The 14,597-nt window shown below is 42.8% G+C and overlaps 2 protein-coding genes across 2 annotated transcripts in view; one reads left to right on the forward strand and one right to left on the reverse strand.

The window, feature by feature from the left end:
* The window catches only part of TK2 (thymidine kinase 2, mitochondrial), a 10,736-nt gene extending 3,213 nt beyond the window's left edge, over positions 1–7,523 (forward strand). Inside the window, exons 2-7 of the mRNA XM_009080649.1 lie at positions 202–291; positions 1,535–1,608; positions 5,250–5,338; positions 5,648–5,727; positions 6,952–7,032; positions 7,425–7,523. Of these exons, the coding sequence (XP_009078897.1) occupies positions 208–291; positions 1,535–1,608; positions 5,250–5,338; positions 5,648–5,727; positions 6,952–7,032; positions 7,425–7,523 (507 nt within the window). The 5' untranslated portion in view covers positions 202–207. The remainder of the gene's footprint in view (positions 1–201; positions 292–1,534; positions 1,609–5,249; positions 5,339–5,647; positions 5,728–6,951; positions 7,033–7,424) is intronic.
* Positions 7,524–11,548: 4,025 nt separating this feature from the next.
* Positions 11,549–13,039, reverse strand: BEAN1 (brain expressed, associated with NEDD4, 1; the record flags this gene model as incomplete). Its single annotated transcript, XM_009080651.1, has 1 exon — positions 11,549–13,039. A coding segment is annotated over one exon (1,491 nt), but the record flags the coding sequence as incomplete, so codon positions are not given.
* Positions 13,040–14,597: the final 1,558 nt, after the last annotated feature.

Consider the following 14,597-nt stretch of genomic DNA (forward strand, 5'->3'; position numbering starts at 1 on the left):
TGTCTCTGAGGACCTGGGCCCTAATTCCTACCTCTGCATTGACAAGAGCAAATGGTCACTTAATTCCTGTCAAACCTAGTGTCAGCTGTTTTAGTGCACTTCTTGTAGTTGTACTGCAAAAGCTCACTAGATACCCGACTGCTCTGTTTTGCTGTTTGACCTGACAAAGTGTCTGTGTCTTGCCTCCACCTCCAACCCCAGGGCTTAATGTACCAAGACGCGTCAAGATGGGGGATAACGTTACAGACTTATGTCCAGCTGACGATGCTGGAGCAGCACACCAGGCCAATGGTAAATAACCTTTTGTTCTCTCTTTCTGTAAGTGATCAGATGCAGTTATGAGTGCTAAATCCCTTTAACCTTGTATCAAAAGTTAGGATGCTGTTTGCATTCATTCTTTGCTCCTGCAGTGAGTGGGAATTTTTGTGGTGCAAAGACGTTGATATGCTCAGTGTGTGCTTTGGGGGCAAAACATCTGCCTCCTGCCTGCTCAGAAATTTTGCTTCCCCAAACTCATGCTGCTGTCTTGGCCCTGCCCTTAGGAACTAGACTTGCACAAACCTCTTCCTCATCACACATCAGTGATGTGTCTGTGGTTTTGGTATTTCAAACCTTGGGTAAACATGAAGTAATCTTGTGTTAGAATTCATTCTACTGCTTCATGCTGTCTAGTACAGATTTAGCCCCTTGTGCTTATCCAAAATACTTCCACTAACATTTTCTACTGCTTTTTTCCAGATGGTTTGCTTCCTTTTTTTCTTGACATTTTTTCTATATTGATTTTCATGTTATACCTTTTTATCAAGAATTGTTCATTCTCTTTCCTTCAGACATCTTTTGTTATGTTCTGTGCTGTCTTCCATTCCCAGATTATGAGATCTGATCCTAGGTGCTGTGCTTGTACCTTATGTTGTTTTCTGGGTTTGTGTCAGGGCAAACTTTCAGCTGGACCACACATGTAATCATTAGGTTTTGGGAAGAGGTGTTTTTCCGAGACAGTAGAAATCCTATTCTGTTGCAAGAGAAGCATCCAAAAGTTCCTGAGTGTCAAGAGTATCAGAGAATCTCCCCTCTCCAAAACGAAGCAGTGGTTGAACACTTGCAGGACTGGCTGAGGCCAGTGCTCTGTCGGTACAATTATGGCCTTTAAAAGTTCTGTTTTCTTGCTAGAGTTTGTCTGACACTATCCTGTGCTGTGACCCAGTAACACCTGAAGGGGGCAAGAATTCAGGTGGCAATAGTTCCTGTTGTTTTGCAGATCCCAAGTGGATTTCCTGCTTTTTTGTACCCCTTTAACACTTACTTTTTAAACTGTGTGAATAGCAAATTAGTTATATAGGTGTTTAGTATTGCAATGACCAAAAGTAAGAAGTCCTTGGGGTTTTTTTGTGGTTCCCACCCTCCCAGTAAGTTTGTTTATCAGAAGAGCTGAAAGAACTGAAAATTATATGTTTCATACAATGTTCAATATGAGTCTGAAGAGAAACAACCAAAAAATGCTGAAAAATGTACACTGTCGAGTTCTGTTTTGTAGCTTTCCCCCATAAGAATGATGGAGAGGTCAATTCACAGTGCAAAACACATTTTTGTGGAAAACCTGTATCGAAGGTATGGTATGTGGTTTTCTGCTTTACTCTCTGGGATTAAATAATTTTAAATATATGTATAATCAACTGATAATTTCTTTGGTAATTTGCATCTAAGTGGCCTGTGAAATCTGCCAGTTCTGTGCTGGAGTGGCAGTGTGTTTTGTACCCACTGGTAGAATAAAACCTGTAGGACATAGGCCAGGTGAGAGCCTTTTCCAGCAGTGCATTTAGCACACAGGATTATTTAGACACCATTTATTGAAGTTATCTGCTCTCCAGCTGAATAAAAACTCTTGCTTAAACCGAAGCAGACACAATCTGAACAGGTCAAAAGCCATGAGGATATAAAGAATAACACTGTAGGAGGGAGAGAACTAGGCAGTGTTACGCAGCCTAACATCCAGGTCTGGCATTTCTGGCAGTCAGGAACTCGAGTGAGAAGCAGGAACTGAAGTCACCTGCTTTTGCTCAGAATCAGGATTCTCAGGGTCAAAACAGGCTGCAAACCTTGGCAGGCTGTGAGTAAAGTCAGAATGGAGCTGTTTGTCTCTCAATGTCAGTTTCTGAATCAGGTCTCCACCCCAGGTGTGCTTGGGCCAGAGGTGGTAGAGCAGTTGGGCCGAACCTGAGCTATTTTGTTCTGGGGTGAGGCTGTGGCCTGAAATAGAACAATCCCTGATTGCCTCCCCCATGGACAACTTCTGACCCCAAACTCACCGAAACAGTGCAGTAATCAGTGCTGATTCTTTTCTGTTTGGAATGCTGACCTCCTGTTGAGAAGTGTGTGTAGCAGATTGTTGTTTCAGTGGGTTTTTCAGTCCTGTTTTTCAGCTTGAAGGGACAAGCCCAGTCGGTTGCCACAAGGTGTCATCCATGCTGCATGAGTGCCTAGTCTGCTCAGGAGTGGCTTTGGAAGTGGGAACAGACACAGTAAGATGTGAGGCAAACAGAGACGTCGTTTATCCCAGGCCATATACCGTGGAAGTGTCCTAGAAGATCTTTCTTGTTTTGCTTCTTTTTTCTCTCATTATATACAAAGTGCTTTTGTCCCAGAGACAGAATTTGGTTGCTATGAGGCTAAGTCTGCTTGTGTCAACTCTATTAATTTTGTGGTAACATTTTTAAGGGCATCCAAGATGCTTCATGGGTTCAGCACTTTCTAATGCTGGATGAAAGGCATTTGCCTTCTTTGTTACAGCAAGCCAGAAGGCAGCTGGTGCTACCAATAGCTAGCCAAAAGAAAAGGGTATGTGAAAGGATTATAAACAAACCAGGAATGGTTGGGGCTGTATGAAAATAGCTATTTTGTGTCACATTAAAAAAATAAGTAAATCATGTCCTGTCTCCAGTGGTGGCCAAAAGCTGCAAAGAGCAGAGGTGTTTTCTGCTTTCTTTTCTGTAAGAGAAGGTATTGCTTAGGGTCCCAGTCCTGAAGATAGAGAAGAGTCTTAATTGTTTAGGCTGGTGAAGTCCTCTAAGGTCATTGATTCCAACTGTTCCCCCAGCACTGCCAAGGCCACCCCTGACCCATGTCTCCAAGTGCTGCATTCACACGGCTGTTAAATCCCTCCAGGGATGGTGACTCCACCACTTCCCTGGGCAGCTGTGCCAGGGCTGGACAGCCCTTTTGGGGAAGAAATTTTCCTAATCTCCACCCTGAACTTCCCCTGGCACAGCTTGAGGCCTTTTCCTCTTGTCCTGTCACTTGTTTCCTGTGAGCAGAGCCCAACTCTCACCTGGCTGCACCTCCTGGCAGGGAGTTGTAGAGAGCAACAAGGTCTCCCCTGTTGCTGTTCTCTCAAGTCTACACAAACCCTTCTCCTTTAGGAAAATTAGTTGAAGCAAGGGATGAAGAGCTGTGGGAATATCAGGAGTATCACTACTTCTTTGATCCAGTCACTCAGTATTTGTGTTTTGGCTCTGAAGACTTTTTCCCAGAGAGAGAAATAGAGTAAGTTTTACAACAATGATGGAAGGCTTAAATTGTGAGCAATTACTGTGGGTGTGTTTGGCATGCAGAGATATGCACTAGTGTCCAAGTTCATACTGGGAGTGCAATCTGAGTGCAGTTGTGTCTGAGTTCAGCACTGAAAGACACACTCAGGTGTAAAACCAGAGGAATTGTGTGTGTACATGAGTGTAGGGTGAGCACTAGCAATTCACTGTCCCCTTTGAATTTGCAGGTATTATGACATAAAGCTCAGTCCCTAATGTTGAACTTTGCAGTACAAACTCTACTTGGTAGGAGCCAAATGTCAGCAAACTTCAGAAATGAAAACACCATTTTGTGCCTGTTACATTCCCTGTATCTTCATGGATCTTGAGCCTGATCCAGAATCCTCACAGGATTACCCAGGGGACTCCATGACACAAGGAAAGGAAAGGCATGTGGTCTGCAGGGCAAGTCAATGCAGAATTGGCCTGGATGTATTGATCTGTTAGGGTTAGAATAGTGGGGCTTTTTCTTATTCCTAATTCCTTTTAACCTTCCTCTTTCCCCTGTCTATCTTGGAGAAGAGTATCAGAATCTGTGCTTGGCTTATGTAGATCCCTCCTACCCAGGGATGTGTAAGATTAATGTGTTAGAAGAATAACAATGACTTGTTTTATTCTGTTTCTTGGGAGCTTCAGGAAGGAGCTAGTCACCTGGATGGCAGCTAAAGAAGGGAGATGGCACAGATTTCTTACATACTTAAGGGAAATGCCCTTCTGTATTATCTTTACTCAGTTTTGACAGGGATCAAAGCAAGTTGCCAGAATGGCTTAGAAATCTGTGAAGCCTTTCACTTCATCCCTATTTAAAATGTTGCAGCTGGTCTTAAACATTCAGCTGGAGAGGACAGGAGCCTCCCAACTCCATCTCATATTTCTATGGCAGAGATGTTCAAGAGAGTGTGGAGTGTGTGTTACTATCACCAGGTTTGAAGACAGGACAGTGTAAAATTAGTAATATGGTAATAAGTGCAAATCCTGATACTAATAAAAACATAATTTGTGAGCCTTACTAAGTCCTTTACAGCTGCTTTTTACATAAGCTGTCTGATACCTTATTTCCTCGTTGAGCTAACTTTGGGACAGTTGTCTTCAATACTGTCTGTGCTGAGGATGGAGTTCTAGTTAATGCTGAATATTTCACTACTTGTTCCACAAATATTTTAGAGTGGGAGTAGATTTGTTTACACAGTGTAGTTATTTTTTCACTGCTCTTTCCTGTGGCTTCTGTAACAAACTGCCAGTGCTGCTCAGCAAATGCAGCCCCTGTGCCATGCACTGAGGCAGTGCAGGTGGCTCTGAAATGATCCTGAGACAAGGAACCTGAGCAGTAAATACCACTGGCACTAATCTGCAGTTAGTGTATGGATATCACCCTGGTAATGTTTCTCTTCTTAGTCACCAAGCAATTATTTCTTAACTGTAGTGGAAAAATAATTAGCATTTCTAACTGTTAGTAATAGAAACTTGGTGTTAATAAGTACTTTTTTTTTAAAAAAAGAGAAAGGTCTAGTCTTTCTGTTGTATAGACAATGGTTTATGCAGCCTTCAGTTTGGGTGGGCATAACAGTGGTGTTTTCATTTCACATATGCTGGAGTAAATGGGGACTAACTAGTCAGGTGAGGAAAAATAGTAGTTTAGAATTGATTGCTTTTCTGTTTATTCAGTGGAAAAATGCCAGAGGTGGATTATGCTGTCCTGAGTGAATGGTTTGACTGGATCCAGGACAACATTGATGTTTCAGTTGATCTGATAGGTAACATTTTGATGGGATCTGGAGGGATGTGTTTGTGGATGGGTTTCCTTACTGGGAGAAAAAATAACTCTTGTTTCTTGGGTCATAAATAATCACATTATTCAATATGATAATGGTTGCAACATGGGGCATCAGGCAGCAGAACCTGTGGCTGGTTCATGGGTTGATTGGTAGTGCCGAAGGGGAAGGGGAGGTTCAGTGCTGGCACCCAAATCAGGATTCTTTCCTTCTATACTCTGTGAAATAAGTTTCTTCTTTGCTTTTAAAGCTGATCCTTGAACATAACTACTGTAATTTTTGGTACAACAGTTTACCTGCAGACATCTCCTGAAGTTTGTTACGAGAGGCTAAAGAGGCGATGCAGGGAAGAAGAGAAGATCATTCCTCTGGTAAGGAGTTCCTCCAATGGATGTGGTTACAAGGAGCTTTGAGAACATAATGAGTCCAATCTAAGTACTGAGTGTATTGCCCAAATGTGGTGCAGCTGTTTCCACTGCAAACTAGCACCTGAGTGTTTAATGGTGATTTACTTTTAAAAATGGTCTGTCATGCTCACTGACTTTCCCAAGTGTCATGTGTTAGTGCTCAGTGTGCTAGAGCTGTTTAGGTGGAGGATTAATCAACTGTTAATCTTTAAGATGTCAAAAGTCAATTGCTTTTGTATCATTAAGTGGCATAAAAGCACCCAGTTGAAGCACAAATACCTGTGTACACAGGTGCTGAAGATTTATGTGGGCACTCCGTTGTCTGCTGTTAGGAGGATGTGTATGCATCAGAAGTGTTTCTGCTTGTGTCTGAAAAGAAGAAATTTCTTGAAAAGAAGGCAATCTCCTTTAAAATAAACTGTGCAAATGGAACGGTCAATTTCTGTGCCAGTTTGCAGAACAGCTCTTCATTAAACAAGGTTTCTCCCAAAGAGAGCCTAGCCAGGCATAACTGCAGTTCCCTCCGCAGTGTCTTCTGGGTCTGCAGCGCTGGGGAGTGCAACTGTCAGTTGAAGATACAAAGAGCTAAATTGTGAGCCATGTGGAGCTTTGCCTTGAGAATAAATCCTCAGAATGAGTTTGCAGAGACCTTGTGGTATTTCGCAGCTTCACTGAGGGGTGGGAGAGCAGTTAGGAGTGAACAATGTGCAGTGGTTTCCATGAAGAAAAAACTAATAGTTGGTGACAGGCACAAGAGCTTTTAGAGGAAATGGAGTCAGAGCCAGGAGAAAGTGAACTGGGAGTTTAAGGAAAATGTATTGACACAGAAAGTGCCTTCAATACATATTCTTTGCAGCATTGCCCTTTTTGTCCTTACTTCTCTTTGTTGTATTTCTCTCTATAAAATCTTGAACCACATCATACCTAAGGGAGAGAATCAGAGTTGCTTGATCCTAAAAGGAGCTGAGAGCCCTGTGCTGCTGTAAGCTGTCTGCCAGGCTCTTCAAGAGCTAAACCCTGACACTGGGAATTAATTTTGCTGAGAAACCTTCTGATGCTTTTTACTTGTGTTAGTGGAAATGCTTGATGCTGACTTTTAGATGTGTTTAACTGCTTACCAAATGGAGTAAAGCTGCAATGTGTGTTTCATCCCTGGGCATGTGTGTTATCCCAATGCCTCTTTTCTAGGAGTATTTAGAAGCTATTCATGAGCTCTATGAAGAGTGGCTCATTAAACGTGCACTGTTTGAAGTTTCCTGCCCAGTGCTTGTGAGTGTTATTTTAATTATAATCAATTAGGCATGTGGAGGATTGCACTTTTCAAATAATAACAGCATTATGTAGTGGTAAAAGTAAATAAATCTGCTTTTTCTAGTAGCCTTTGGAGACGGACAAGCTCAGAGAAATGTTTACAGCTGTCCATAGTGTGTAGCATTGCAGTCAAATTCTATCTCTTTGTGGAATTTGAGGTCTGTTCACTGTGATTCGGGATCAGACCTGTAGCTTTTCAGGGAATGCCAAATTCCAAACAGAAGGTGAATTGGACAGATCCATAGGAGTATATTGGTTTGGCTTCAGTGGTAGTCTTGTTCTGTTTTGATAAAAGTAAACCATGTTTGATGGTGTCAATTATTTCTAATGTTCTTGTTCTTTCTTTCAAGGTTATTAGAGCTGACCATGACATGCAGAAAATGATAGAGAAGTATGAAGAAAACAGGGACCAAATACTAAACCCATCTAACAGGCAACATCATTTATAGGAGTCTGTGATGGTTACATCAAAAAAACCTTTATGAAGACTGATTTGGTATTTTTAATACTTCTGAATATAATGGTATTGGTTTTGCAATATGCTTTGTAGAATGTTGGAGACTTGTTATGAAATGTACAGACACAGGTTAGAAACAGAATATAGGCCAATTCCCTTTTGTGTTTTTAGGTCATCAACTTTACTGTGTCATTTCTCTCATTTCCCACTTCACTGCTGCCTCCTGAAGTAACCCAAGGTTCTTCCTTTTTTTTTTTTATAATTTTTTTCCAAAGACAACCCTGTTTGTGCAATGTGAAATAAACAGTTTGTTACAACTCTCCTCTGAGATAGTAACTGGTGTTCCTGTTAATAAATCCCTTGGGGGGAACTAGGGTGAAACAACACCCAGTGACAGGTGTACATGTGAGGGAGGTTTACTTTGAACAATCCAGTTGCAGCAGAGAGGAGAGATGTGGCTGTTTGGCTTCTTTTCTGTACAAGTATAAAAATACCACAAAGAAAATATAGAAGGAAAGGGTAAGAGTGGAGAGCGAAGAGGAAAGATATCACCACCTGTGGATCCAGTATGAGGCTTGACTGTTGGAATTGATTGATGGAATTTTGATGTCCATTGGTCACAGTCTTGATCCCTTGGGGGTGGGAGCCCAAACAAAAGGTTTATTGGGTCATACACATCCAAGTTGGCTCCCAGGGAGGGGCTCCTTTGTGTCTGATGTAACACTATGGGGTATGTGCAGTATTCTGATGGAGTCAGGGGGAGCTTTGGGGTTCTTGTGGTCTTGATGCCCCTCTATTGACCTTGCCCACCCCTTGATCCCACTTCTGTGCTTGTGCTCTGTGTTGTGTGGTCACCATGGACCTGACCAGGAAAACTGGCTCCAGAAAGGCATTGCCCTTTGCAGGTGTGTCCTGTTCTAACCTGCCTGCTTGAACTGCCATCAGTGTGAGGCACAGCAGTGCATTAAATCCTCACTGCCCAGGCTGCCACACAGCCCCACACAAGAGGTGGGATGTGCTTTGTTATTATGATGTTTTTATTATTAGAGCAAAGCAAACAAAGTGCAGCAAGTGAAAGTAGCTTCGTTAAACAGATCTTACCAGCCTGAAGTTGTGGGTCTTACTCTAATCCTACCTATGCCAGTGCCATTGCAGTGAATTCAGCAAGTTCCTTCTGCTCTATGTACAATCACAGTGTAGCTGCAGCTCTGAAGGTAACTGTGCACTGAGGTCCCACTGAATTCAGTGGCAAAAAAAGCCCAACCCATAGTTTTGGTAAGTGACTGCAGAATGGCTGAGGCTTTTTTTCAGCTAGGTGTTTCCAGAGGGCTTGCTTGTCTCCAGTGTTCCTGAAATCTCCAGCCCAGCTATGGCTGAGCTGAGGACTAGTGAAAACACAGGGTACACAGAACTGTATTTGTTGTTCCTTTCAAATGGTTAAAAAAAATCATAAAATTAATTGATTCATTAACTGCTTTGGATTCTTTGATTTTACTTCTTTTTATAAAGAAAAATACAGATGGTTCTTTGGGTTTGTATCATCATCAGTTTATTGTGACTTTACAGGTACTTGGAGAGAAAACCAGTTGGGGGTTTCACTCTTGTACTTGTCAGCTGAAGTGCGGAGCTGCCTCTCATTTGTGCTGGATGTTGCCTTCAAGATCATCCTTTCAATGCAGCAGTTTGGACTGTTCCCACACTACTTTTTCTGGGTAGTTTTAGGGGAATGATCCCTGAAGTACAGAATATATATTTTCCCCTAATAATTTTGGTTGGGTTAGCATTAATACAGTTGAGCATCTGTTATAGCCTTGTAGTGAATGCCCCTACCAAAGGGCAACATCCAAGGCTTCAGTGAGTGCTTTGATCCCTTACTGGACATTTGTTGGGCACTTGTTGAAGGCTACAAATACTCAGCTACTTGGCTTCCCAACAATATCTGATGGCATTACTTCTGGAGATCACTTCACTGCTTTTCTGGATAGTTTTGTGGTCTGACTGAAAGCCACTGCATTGAAAGGACCTCACCAGGTCAGGGAGTGCAGTTCATGTCTGGTTATTCCCAGCTGGTGGGCTGTTCTTTTCCAAATCAGTACAACTTAGTGCTGATGAGTACACTGAGAGAGCATTTTCTAGTGAAGTATTATATTAGTATCCCACAGCTTGTGATCCTAGTAATGCCATTCTGTTGGACTGTTGTAGATCTTCAGAATTCGAGCTTAAAAATAACATTGTGTGTTAAATAATTGTCTTATTGTAGCTTATTTGTAGAGTTTAATAGGTAACTATTAATAGGGTGTAATAGGTAATGATTTAATAGTAGTTATTCTTGAAATCTTCTGTTAAACTTTTAAAACTTTTTCCTCTATCAGAGTCCAAAAGAACTATTTCTTTGGAAATGGTTCTAGAAATTTAAAGTTAACTCATCTGCACTTTGTTCTTAATTCTAATTTCATCAGGGGTTGTAGAAGCCTAGGTTGTATATTTTGTACAGTCCCTTAATGGTTTTGTACAGAGACTCTTACAGCACAAAGGATGTCACTGTCAGGTAACAGCCCTGTGAACACTGCTTGTTCACAACACCTGTTGTCACAACCCCTCCCAAACCACAGAATCCATTAGGTTGGAAAAGACCTCTGAGATCCCTCAGGCCACCCAGACAGTCCTGTCATGTGGTGTTAGCTTGGGCCAAGTTCTGTTCGTCCTACACTGTTGGGATCAGGTGAGGACAGGACTTAAACAATTAGTTGTTCAAAAAGCAAATCATTACCTCTTAGCTCCTGAGGTTTTTTTGCAGGATAAAAGCCAATTTTAACCAATTTATACTAAATTAATTTCAGCTAATATTTAGCTACACATGAAACAACAAAGTATTTTTAGCATCCAAAACACAGCCCCATACCAGCCACTGTGAAGAAAATTAACTCCACACCAGCCAAAACCAGCACACACTGAAGTGCTACTGGAAAAGCTCCTTGAAGTTAGTATTGAAGTGTCTTTCTAGGATACAAGGGCATGAAGAAGCACTGAAGACTCTGCTGAAGCACAGCACCAGTGGCTGTGAGCTTTTCCCAATGAATTCCATGTGCATGAGAGGCTCTCAGTGCTGGGATAGCTTACACTATGGGAATGGGAACACTCATGTTCCCATTCCTTCTCAGCACAGTGCTTTTCACACAGCCAATCCCCCCTACAGGATATCCCTTATCCTGGCTCTAGTGCTCCCTGGGGCCCTTCTCTGATTGGACTTTTTCCTGCCACTAAAATGGCAAAGATTTTCCTGTTCATTTCAGTGAGATGAACTGGCTTACACAGAGCTGCAGTGAGCTCCTGGTGCAGAATTAAGTTGCAGGAGCAGGGGCAAGGGAAGTGGCAGCAGTAGCTGGACCTCTCTTCTGGTGGCAGTGAACAGTTATCATGCTCAATGCTTCTCTTCAAAATTGTGGTGATAGCCAGAAAATACTTCGGTGACAGAGGCAGGTCTAAAACCTGTCATACAGGTTAATGCCTCTACACAACCAAAAGTGCTCCCAGGGCTGTTTCCTTCCTTAAACTGAAAGGAATGTTACCAAACTGCTTCATAGGAATGCAAGGAGTTAGCAGAAGTGCACTCCAGCATAGCATGGGTGAAGCTCTACAGCTGGATCTTCCAGTTTACAAGAATCTACCTTGTACTGGAAGAGTACTGTGAAGGGAAAAAAAATACACTTCACTGAAGAATCCTGTCTGGCATTAAGACTAACCAGAAGGAATCTAGCTAATGGATGTAAATTTGGGGAAGTTGCTTACCCTTTAGAAAGGTGACTATTCAGCTTTCCTTGCCAAGGGTTCCAGAGGAGAAGAAGCCATTAAGAATTTCTTAACTACTTCCCTTTTTTACTGTCCAAAAGCAGTGATGTGATTCTGAGGTTTTTTTAAACTGTTTTGACAAAGCTAATCATCTCTTTGGAAAGGTGATCAAGGCCACACGTGAGAGGACAAAACCTCAGGCAGATCACTAGTAAAGTACTGGTAGGCTCAAGTGTGGTGGCATAACATTCCTTGGTCAGTTTTGTCAATAATGACATAAGGCTCCTGGTTTTCATTTACTTTGAAACTACAGTTCTCCAGGATTACTTCCCTGGATTCAGCAGAGTCACATTCAGGCTGCAAGAGGGTCCTTCTGCTCTGTGTGCTGGTCCTTCTCACGTGTGAAGCCTGGACATCAGTGCTTTGCGGGGGGATGTAGGTGAGGTGAGGAGGCTCTCGGATGTGTCGGAAGCACTCAGAAGCTCTAGCAGTATCCATGTATAGTCTCCTGCTATCAGAACCAGCAGTGGAATCCTCTGTGTTCTCACTAGTACAGCACAAATCTGAGGATGGCTCAATATGTGCAGCTGCTCTGTGCTGCAGCTCAGCATCAGTCAGATATGTATGTTTTATTTTGGAGGGATTAAATTCTCTTACCTGCCTCTCACTTGTACCTGCATATGCCACGGACATAGGTTGGCCAGTTTCCTCCACTGGATACATAAGATCTTCCTCGGTGTCCTTGATTTGTAGCTTTGTGAAGGTTAAAGACAGGTCACAAACTTCCTCTTCCCTGGAGACACTGCAGTCTTGGGCAGAGGCTAAGTCCTCGTAGGGCAGAGACTTCAGCTCATTGGGTTCATCTGCAGGCTCTGGGTCTATGCAGTTCATGGCATCGTTAATTTCTGCTTCAATTGATTCTTGAGGGACTTCTGGAGTTTTGTACTCCAAAGTGGTTTTGCTGTCACCAGAGCTGTCAGCAAATATTGCAAAGGCTGGAGGGCCACTGGCTCCTGGGGAGAGCGGCACAGGCCGCAACTCATTTGCAGTTGGCTCTGCAGTGACTGCCAAAACACATTCTGCACTCAGACTGGCTCTTGGCTCTTTTTCAAAAGCTTTTGGAGGAAGATTCTCACTGAAAATAGGTGTTTGTCTTATGACAATGTCACTATATTTGATCAAGAATTCCTCACTGTCTGAGCACTTGCCTGGGAAATGTGCAGTGTTAATGAGTTGCCTTTGATGCTCCTGAAGGCTGTCAGTGGACTGAGCAGCTGCTAACTGAGCCACATCACCTCTGATCTGCAGGTTTCCAGCAGCTTCAAAGGATACAGGGTGGGGAGTTGAAGATTTCTGCTGGGTAGTAAGGCACAAAGATGTCTCACTGTCTTCATTTTCTGGATTTTCAGTGTCTCCTCTCTGGGACATCTCATCTGTGTCCTCGGCTCCTTGACGCAAATGCACTTGTGCTCCCTTCTGCAGGGTCTGCTCCAAATTGCCCTGTTTCTCTTCATTTGTCATTTCGAGGATGGTTTCACACTCGATCCTTGCCAGGAATATTTCAAACGCAGTCTGCTTTGTTTCCTCATTGTTTCTCTTTTTGACAAGTGAAAACTCTGTGGCTGTGGTTGCAACGTAACCTATTTTCCCCAGCACTGCTTTTACGATGTCATCTGGGAGCACAGACTGAATGTAGTAGACAAAATTGCCAGTGAATGTCTGAAACAGAATGCAACAGTGAGAAACAGATGAGCACTGGGGGAGTGGGGTGGAGGGAAGTGTGAAAGACTTCCTAAAAATTAGGAATAATTCAAAAATTGCTTACAGCTCTCAAAAAACTATGTTCTGAAAGTCTGACTCTTGAATGGGAGTGAGTGAGGTTTTTCTAACAGCATTATTTTGTCAGCCTCTCAAGCTTTATAGCTTTGCTAGCACATTAGTTTCAGTGAAGTTATGCCAGTTTAAACCTGCTGAGGCCCTGGCCAAGAGCATCAATATTCAGAGAGGAAGAGAGTAAGGAAATCATTTTAGTCCAACCAGAGAAATAAATCTTATGTGCTCTACTGAAGTTCTTCTTTTTAAACAAAGGTTCATAGAATCAATCACTGAGCTCTAATCTCTTCCTAAAGAAACAGACACGATGCACTCACTGTTCATTGCATTTCCTAATTGGTGACAAGGCTGTAATGTTTCCTTTTTCCATGGCTCACACTCCTGCTGTAAACTCTATTCCCCTTGAATTAAATTGCCATTTTTTGAAGAGAGACTATTCTAGCAGAAATATTACCCAAGCACGTCTCTTTGCAAAAGCTGTCAACAAGACACCTGCTGCTGCTGTGTAACAACTTAAACAATCTTCCAACACTTGCTTGGTTTTAGAGCTACCCCAGGCAGGAAGCCTAGTTTGTAACCTGGAAGTGGGTTTTGGTTTTGTCTGAAACACTGTGATATGAGAGACTGTGTTGAGCTGAGCATGATCAACTGCTGCAAGTCAGAACAGAATGGAGGTAGGAATGCAAAGTCACAGAATCAGTTAGGCTAGAAAAGACCTCTGAGATCACTGAGTCCATCCTGTGACCTAACACCACCAGGTCAACTAGACCATGGCACTAAGTACCATGTCCAGTGTCTCCTTAAACACCTCCAGGGACAGTGACTCCACTACCTCTGTGAGCAGCACATTCCAGTGTCTCATCACCCTTTCTGTGAAGAAATTCTTCCCAATGTCCAACCTAATGACTGGAAGTGAAGACTCCCAGATGTGCATACCTTGTTTTCAAGCTGCCCAGCTTGAGACAGATTTACCTACTGCCTGAGATTGAGACGTAAGCAGAAGCTTCAGGAGAACAAAACTGACCCCCCAAATGGCCACAGTATGATGTAGGACTGAGCCTCAGCCCATTCTCAGATAAATCTGTCAAGAGTGCCTTTGACTCCCCACCTTCTGTTCCTTCTGGAGAGGGAGGAATGTGCAGGCACTGCAGAGACATGGTGACCTCAAGGCAGGTGAGAGGCAGCACATGAGAACTAATGTTCTACATGTAACCAGCAGCTTTTTACCGAACCTGTATGCACACAGCACACTGGCTGTTCCCCAAATGGTGCCTTGCAGTATTGTTTCAGGCTTTTGGCAGGCTGTCCTGCACTTGGGATGGTCTTCAGAGATTAATGTTAATGAAGCCTAGGACTATTGTGCTATGAAAGCCAAGCCCACTGAGTGCAGACCTGACAATCTTGTGCTTTGTGCGTTTTAGGGAGATGAGAAGAACAGGAATCT

The sequence above is a fragment of the Acanthisitta chloris genome, unplaced genomic scaffold, assembly GCF_000695815.1.
Source record: "Acanthisitta chloris isolate BGI_N310 unplaced genomic scaffold, ASM69581v1 scaffold9298, whole genome shotgun sequence".
Lineage (NCBI taxonomy): Eukaryota > Metazoa > Chordata > Aves > Passeriformes > Acanthisittidae > Acanthisitta > Acanthisitta chloris.